The sequence below is a fragment of the Aotus nancymaae genome, unplaced genomic scaffold (genome assembly GCF_030222135.1).
Source record: "Aotus nancymaae isolate 86718 unplaced genomic scaffold, 86718_ANA_hifiasm-v0.15.2.pri h1tg000108l, whole genome shotgun sequence".
In the NCBI taxonomy this organism is placed as follows: Eukaryota; Metazoa; Chordata; class Mammalia; order Primates; family Aotidae; genus Aotus; species Aotus nancymaae.
The window spans coordinates 17,112,950-17,121,621 of NW_026988523.1; the positions used below are offsets into that span (position 1 = coordinate 17,112,950).

At 45.2% G+C, this 8,672-nt stretch overlaps 1 protein-coding gene across 1 annotated transcript in view; it reads right to left on the bottom strand.

Annotated features, from left to right (window-relative positions):
- The window catches only part of NIBAN1 (niban apoptosis regulator 1), a 166,423-nt gene extending 159,010 nt beyond the window's left edge, over window positions 1-7,413 (bottom strand). The window contains exon 1 of the mRNA XM_012444626.2: window positions 7,337-7,413. Coding sequence (XP_012300049.2) covers window positions 7,337-7,391 — 55 coding nt within the window. The 5' untranslated portion in view covers window positions 7,392-7,413. The remainder of the gene's footprint in view (window positions 1-7,336) is intronic.
- Between the last annotated feature and the right edge of the window lie 1,259 nt (window positions 7,414-8,672).

An 8,672-nucleotide genomic window follows, 5' to 3' on the forward strand; every position in this document is an offset into this window, starting at 1 on the left:
TATAAATTTTGAGGTCCTAGACCTTGCAATTTGCAAAAGTTAATTAATTTCTTTCCTATCTCTAAAGCTTTTATTCTCTTCTCTAAGTGAGAAAAAAAAAATACAGTACCAAAGGCAGGGGGCACTTTTTAAAAGCTGGTATGCATTTTCATATTGGCAGCATCTTACTAGTCTGTTTTTAAAATGAATTTTCCAGTTTCAAAGGAGAAAATCTGTATTGCATTTGGGGTTCTGTTTAATTCTCTCTCTCTCTCTCTCTCTCTCTCTCTCTGTGCATGTGTGTGTCTGTGTGTGTGTGTGTGTGTGTACATATGTGTATTCGTTTTGAACTGCTGGTAAAGTGCCTTAAACAGACTACAGCAGATGAATTGTGCTTTTATTCTTTTGCCTTGCTTTCCATTATGCTTTTATCTTCACTTCTGACTTAATTTCCCATATATGGTGCAAATTGGTATATGTACCTTATCTCTTAGAGTGATGTTACCCAGCTATATAACAAAAAATTAACATTTCTGATTAGGAGATTAAAATTCCCTGCCATACTTCACACTGCATATTTTGTAAAACGTTCACAGTACATTTATTTTAATGAAATTAGAAACTACCTTTACAAATTGGGCTTCTGCTATGTCACTTTCTACCTGTGAACCCAGTTCAGACCTTCCCAGATATTACAATAGAGTAAAACTACAATCAGCTCAGTGGCTCACAGTAAAAGATAATAAAAATTACTATTGTCACCCTAGTAGTTACTATTACTAGAGCACCTTTGATGATGTGGCCCTCTTACAGCCGACATCCATAGTAAAAAGAAGTCTTTCATCAAGACCAAAGCTTGATTCATCGTCTAACTCTAAGGGGTTTGTCAAGGCTTGTATTAGAAGCCACAAGAGGGAAAGTCACTCTTTGTTCTACCAGTACAGGAGAAAATGTTAATCTGTCTCGGTCTACTGTCTTTTCTGTCTTTGTGGTTGACTCTAAGAAACTCACAACTCACAAAATCCTTTATGGCTTTGCAACATGAGATTTGGCTTCCTAAAGAGCTTCCCATTTCTAAAGTTTTAGTTTCAATTCACAAAGACCAAAGGAAATAGAAAGTAATTATTGATACTAGCAATTCCTAATTTGCAGTAGTTTTCCTTATTCGAAACTCCTGCTAGCTTCCTTGGTAGTCTAGCATGCTCGAAGGCATTTTTTTCACTTAAAATATAAAATGATCAATATGCATTTGTGCATTATTCATAGTGGGCCCTCTCCCTCCTGTTTCCCCTATACCTACTACTCTGGAGGAGCTGCAGTTTCTCACTTCTTAGAAAAGCCTATTCATTTCTACAAATTAGGAGTTGAGACAAATACTAATGGTATAATCGTTACCCACTTCCTACTTTCTTTGGATTAATTTTTCTTAAAGGAGAAACAGTAAGGCAGCATTTAGTGTACTGGTTAGGATGCTTTTGGCCACAAGTAAAAAGAAGATAATCATATTAGTTAGAATAAGGTTTGTCTGTGGATAACAATAAAACCACAATAACACTGGCTTAAGGAGATGGAAGTTTCTTTCTTTCTTATTAAGGTCCAGAGGTAAATAGTCCAGGGCTGGTGTGGAGGTTCTTCTCTATGAAGCCATGGGAATTTCACCTCCTTTTGTCTAGTAACTCTGCCCTACATGTGCTCCTTCTTGAAAGGACACCTCACAGTTTATGATGGCTGCTCAGGCATGGTTACAATCCAGCCAGCAGTGTAGAGACTAGGACGAAGATGGTCCTACCCTTCTCCCTTAACGTCACTTTCCAGAACAGCACTTCTATCTACATCCCAGCAGCCAAAACTCAGTTATATGACCCCATTTAGTTGCGAAGGAGTTTGGAAAATATCTTTATTATGGGAGTCCATGTGGACAGCTAAAATTTGGGGATTCTATCCTTAAACATAACAGGGGAGAATGATATTGGGGATAACTAGCTATTTCTCCTATCCCAATCCAAAGTGGAATTTAGTGGCTCTCATAATACAAAGTATGCAGGGTTAGTATATGGTGGCTATTAGCAAAGTTTGTCAGGGATCTAGCTTCTCTTCTCTGAGACACTTCAGCTTTGCAGTGCTCCAAGTACTGGCTTTGTCTTTAAGCTAGCTTCCCTCCTGCTCATCAAGATAAAAACAGCAGTTGCAGGCATAACATCACAGATGCAACAAAGTCAAAAGAAGAAGGAGAGGAAGTGCCCTTCAGTTTGCCTCCTTTTTAAAAGGGACGAAAACTCACCTAGAAGCAGCTGGCAAACTTCCCCTCAAGTATCACTGACCAGATGGCAACATAATCCCATGGATAATAGAATCATCACTGGCAAGGAGATCACCGCCACCATGACAGGTACAGACCTTTCAGGGGGCTTAAATGGGGCTAGCATCTCTGAAACAGAGGGCAACATTGGGAGTTTCTTTTTTTTAAGAGAGACGGGGTATTGCCATGTTGCCCAGACTGGTCTTGAACTTCTGGGCTCAAGTAGTCTTCTTGCCTCGGCCTCCCAAAGTGCTAGGATTACAGGCATGAACCACCACACCTAGCCAGGAGTTTTAATACCTGAAAAAAAACTGGAGTTCTTTCAGAAAAAGGAAGGGGGGCCGGGCACGGAGGCCTCTGCCTATAATCCCAGCACTTTGGGAGGCCAACGCAGGTGGCTCACTTGAGCTCAGGAGTTTGAGATTAGTCTGGGCAACATGGCGAAATCCCATTTCTACAAAAAACAAAAAAACAAAAAAAATAGCTGGATATGGTGACACGTGCCTGTACTTCCAGCTACTCAGGAGGCTGAGGTGGGAGGATCGCTTGAGCCCAGGGAGGCCAAGGCTGCAGTGAGCCATGACTGTCCCACTGGACTCTAGTCTGGGTGACAGAGTAAGACCCTGTCTCAAAAAAAAAGGTGGGGAGAGGAATGGGAAAAGGATTATTGGTTGACATACAACAGCATCTACCATAATCCATTTCCTAACTTTTTCATCATGGTATATTGCCATTACTAGCCAACGTGGACTCTAAGATTACGCTACCAAAGATATGCAAATAAATCAGACCAGTTCTTATGCCCATCTCCCACCAACAAATTATGACCGAAGAAGCAAATGTGTGGACTAGAACGACGCATCTACACTAAGTAGACTGCAGATGTGTACAGCCCCCCCCATCCTCCACCTTGCCCATGGAGACTTCATTCTAGACACATCACTTTAAACTTTATATCTAGCCACCTAAGTTAACCCTTGTATAAATAAGGGTGAATTCCCCTGAGAAAAACGTGCTGTTTTAAAGCTGAAACTCATTTCTTACTTTGTAAGCATCAGATCATTGATGAGCATTCGGAGGAAGCCACTGGGCCGTTTATATATTGTGTAACTGACTGCACTAATAAATTCGGTTGGGGAAACAGTTCTCCTAACTGGTATTTGCTGCTGGCAGACCTGCAGGTGCCCACAAGGATCTGTGTATCCCACAGCTCTCAGCTGCAGCACTGACTGTCCAGTACTTTTCTGGTCCTCCACAGGACTTCTTATAGGGGAGAGCTTTCAGGTTTGTTTTCTTGTTGATTCATGAAAAATACAAGGGTAATTTTTAAAGGGAAATAAAATTATTGTTTAAACAGGAAAACACATTGTGGGGTTTTTTGGTTTTGTTTTGGGTATTTTTTTAAAGCTATAGTTTAATTTCGGGCACACCAAAAGCTTTAAAGAAAAAGAGGCTCGGCATGGTGACTCATGCCTGTAATCCCAGCACTTTGGGAGGCCAAGATGGAAGGACTGCTTGGGGACAGGAGTTTGAGAACATCCTGGGCAACATGGCAAAACCCCATCTCTACAAAAAATACAACAATTTGCTGGGTGTGGTGGCACACACCTATAGTCCCAGCTACTCAGGAGGCTGAGGTAGGAGGATCACCTGAGCCAGGGGAGGTCAAGGCTCACAGTGAGCTGTGATTGCACCACTGCACTGCACTTCAGCTTGGGCAACAGAGTGAGACCCTGTCTCAAAAAACTAAAAAAAGAAAAGAAAAGAAAAGATGGCATAAAGAGAGAAGATCACCCAAACTGACCACTGAGGCCTGGAATCTGAGCTTTCTTCCTAAATAAAAAAAAAAGATTATTTTAGGTCAGTACTAAAAGCATCACTTATGACTAACATATGACACAGTTCATGTGATCATAAGTTGGTCTCAGTATTATTTATTAATAGAAACATCTTATCAAGGGACATTAGGTAAAGGCCTCTAGAAACAATCCTAAAAATTTATTCTGTTGTAAGAAACATGAACATTGTAGTAATTTCCAAAACTAACATCTTTAGAAATGAAGTAACTCCTTAACATAGCTCATATATCTTTACCTGGAGATTAACTAAATCCTAAGAAACTGTGTATTTTTGAAACATCCATATGACACAGATGTTTTGAGGCACACAAAGAATGGCAGCTGTTAAATGATTTGTCTTAAAGTAAAGGCTGGCCGGGAGCAGTGGCTCATGCCTGTAATCCCAACACTTTGGGAGACCGAGGCAGGCGGATCATGAGGTGAGGAGTTCAAGACCAGACTGGTCAACATGGTGAAACCTGTCTCTACTAAAAAATACAAAAATTAGCTGAGCACGGTGGCTCATGCCTGTAATCCCACCTACCTGAGAGTCTGAGGTAGGAGAACTGCTTGAACTGGGACCTGGGATGCGGAGGATGCAGTGAGCCAAAATCGCGCCACTGCACTCCAGCCTGGGCTACAGAGCGAGACTCCATCTCAAAATACAAAAAGTAAGGGCTGATTCAGTGTCAGCGGCATACAGTTGCTTATAATACATACAAAATAAAATTAACAAAATATATTGACTAGCCACTCTCCTTGCTAGCAAAGTTTATCAAGCTTAAAAGAAAGTTATTGTCTCAGCTTCAGGAGCTTTCAAATCTGTATTTCACTAACGGCTACTTTATGAGAAGCAGGTCATAAAAGTACTTTTAAACTTTACTGTCATACTTTTAATCGTTTTGCTTACAATTGAATCAAAGCTTGAGAATATTTATAGGCTAAAAGATGGGCAAAGTGGTAAAGATAGGGCTATGATTTTATTCAGAAACTGGGCTTCAAAATCATCAGGAAATCACAGCCCCATGACCCTCATTTGCTCACGCACTAACAATGTACAATATCACGCATTTTTCCAAGGTTCTTTTCTTTTTTGGCAAGACTACCATTCCCACATGAAGCGATGAGTCTTTTTTTCTGGAGGTTTTGTTTTGTTTTTTCTGAGACAGAGTTTCACTCTTGTGCCCAGGCTGGAGTGCAATGGCACCATCACAGCTCACTGCAACGCCTCCCAGGTCCAAGCAATTCTCCTGCCTCAGCCACCCAAGTAGCTGGGATTACAGGCATGTGCCACCACACCCAATTAATTTTGTATTTTTACTAGAGGCGGGATTTCTCCATGTTGGTCAGGCTGGTCTCGAACTCCCAACCTCAGGTGATCCACGTCTTGGCCTCCCACAGTGCTAGGATTACAGGCGTGAGCCACCACCCCTGGCATTCTCTGGAGGTATTCTAACATTAACTCTTCTCTTCCCTCTCCCACTAACACACCTTCAAAGTGCCCTCCTGAATATAGAATGAAGAGAGAAAACTGAACAAGGCTGGGGATGTAATGACTGTCACACCATGTGCTATAGTTTTACTCATTCAAACACATGCATTACAAGTTTTTCACCTGCCCCAACTCCCACATGCTTTTATATGTGTAATAATTTAATGGCTTTCAGAATAAAGAAGGTAATACATTTTCTTATTATCTGAGTACACTGTTTGCATCAATAGCAACAACTGGCATGACCAGGAAGTCTTCCTTAAGCAAGTTAATCCTTCACATTGCTTAACTTCAAATGGTTAGTGTAGATGCCCATCCTTCTATGTTAGGTGCTCCTAATCTTTCCAGTGAAATAAAGTCTTACATAAATACCTTAAACACAACTTTGCTAACATTCAAATGCAAGCCCTTTCTCACTATGTTCTGCTGGAGTGCCCTTTCAGTCCCCACACACTGGTGAACACAAGCACGTAACCACATTTTTAAGACTAAGGCAGGCTTCATTTATTTCTTTTAGGCTTAGTTCAGCTCTTTTACTAATATAAATAAATCATCCATCTTTTCCCCTTTTAACAAACAAAAGCAAAGTGATACTTGAGCAAGTGTTATTATCCCCTGACACTACGGGCTATTGAGGATCTTTTACCTCCAAAAGCACTAGAGCAGGAATCTGGAAAATCAGCTCCGTTGCTCTTCAAGTACTCTGATTTGATACCCTTTTAAAATGGTCTTAAATGCTGTGGTGACTAAAAACAAATATGCAATAAGAACACCAAATAAATGATGTCCTCTTAGGAAAGGATTCACGGGCCAAACAGACCTAGAGTTTAATACCTAGTTTAGAAGGTATTTCTGAAGCCGAGGGTGGGGGTTTGGGGCGGGGCGGGGAAGGGCAGTAATTGGTAAGATAACCAAATGTTAGGTAGTGGTGGAAGGCAAGGTTGGGTGGGAGGTGGGAAGAGGGGAGGCCAAATACGCCCAGGAGATAAAGAGTCAGGACTTCCTGCAGTTCAGTTCGGTTTGGGTCTTGGTTTTTTCTGCCTCGCGCTCTCTACTGAGTCCCCACACCTCTGAAGGTCTCCCTAAATGAGTTTCTCCCCATCTATAACTTTCGCGACTGTTACGAAGCACACCAGTGTTCCTCTTTCGCTTCGCCCCTGTCCGGGGCGGGAAGGGAACGGCAGGGGCCGGGAACATCATGACAGGATCCTTTCTGCCGCTGATGAAATCATCCTGCAAGTGCTACGGTGAAGAGAGCGAAGCCCGCGCTTTCCAAAGCCAGGCCAACATTACTAAGAGGGAAATTCTGCCTTAGCGGCCGGGAATCCCCAGGGGAATCTCTAGAAACCAGGGATATCCCCGCTGCTCTCTGGGGGGCCAGTTCAGAAACCGCTCAGAACTCAGTCCAAGGCAGGCACGAGAGGGCGAGGAGCGCCAGGCGGGGGTAGCCCTGACTCCAGGGCTGCGGGAGCGGCGGAGGCGCCGGCGTCCCCACCCGCATCCTGTACCTGCCTGGCTCCCAAGACCTCCCCGTCCCCGGTCCACACCCGCGCCGGAGCGCGCCGGCTGGGGCGGGAAACCCGGCTCCCGCGGGCGGGCTGCGGTCGGGGGTCGCCGCGCGCTGCAGGGAGAGGGTCTGGGCGCGCCCCTCGGGGTCCTGGCCGCGGCGGCCAGCCTAGCGCACGGGTCAGGGGGCTCCCCAGGCCCCTGGGGGGCGGGCGGGCGTACCTCGGATGTAGGCGCACTTGCCCTCGTCCAGCTGGCTGGAGGCCGAGCCGCCCATGGCCTCGAACCGCCTGTGCCGAGCGCTGTAACTGCCCAGCCCGCGCCGGGAGGACTGGCCGCTCTGGTCCGCGCCCGCTGCTCGCTCCTGGAGGTTGATCCGACGGCGACCCTGGCTCTGAAATTAAAGGCAAACTTCCTCTGAGAGGCAAGAGGCGTCTCCTTCTGGGGCACCTCCTCCAGGTCCGCGCCCGCTGAGGATCCGTGGGCCGGCCCGGGGACTGTCTTCCCGCCCTCGCCGCGCTGGAGAGCGCCGACCGCCTGCCCCACCGAGGACGCCAGCTCCTCCTCCTCGCCCACGGTCGCTTCTTGTTTTCCTCCGTTTGGGGCATCCAAGAAACACCTTGGAGGAAGTGGACCGTTTCTCAAGTGACTGTAAACCTCTGTGAGCTGGTACTTTCCCCGCTCACATCCCTCAAGGTGAAGCTCAAGATCACGTTGCCTTGTAAATGTCCTGTCCAAGAAGCAACAGTTCTTCTCAAGCGTTACCTGGGAGCCTGTTAGAAATGCAAAATCTCAGCCAGGCGCGGTGGCTTGCGCCTGTGTAATCCCAGCACTTTGGGAGGCCAAGGCGGGCGGATCACGAGGTCAGGAGTTCGATACCAGCCTTGCCAACATGGTGAAACCTTGTCTCTACTGAAAATACAAAAATTAGCTGGGCGTGGTGACAGGCGCCTGTAATCCCAGCTACTCGGGAGGCTGAGGTAGGAGAATCTCCTGAAGCCAGGAGGCGAAGGTTGCATTTAGCCGAGATCGTGCCATTCACTCCAGCTTGGGCAACAAGAGCAAGACGCTATCTTCAAAAAAAAAGAAAAAAAAAAAATGCAAAATCTCGGCATGCGCGCGCGCACACACACACACACACACACACTATTAGAAACTCTGGGAGTGGGGCCCGCCAATCTGTTTTCACAAGCCCTCCAGGGAATTCTGATGCCCCCTGAAGTTTGAGAACCAGAGGTAAACTATACCTTCCTGCAAGCAAGAACTTAGACCAAGGAGGGAGTAGGGAAATGAGGAAAAGGAAAGAGAGAGAAAAAAAAACCAAAAAGACTTAGGAAAAAACTAAAGCTTGGCCCTACAATATACTCCCAGCCCTGAAACTTCCTTAGACTTGATGAAAGTCTGATCTTACACCTTTACTTTCCATTCCTCTCCTTAACAAACTGGAAATCAATCCTTAGAAAAGATATTTGTTCTTTTCCCACAACCAGTATTTAGCTTGGCAGCCTCTTGGAACAAGACCCACTTGGGCAGAGGGGTCACCACTGATTTTGTCCTA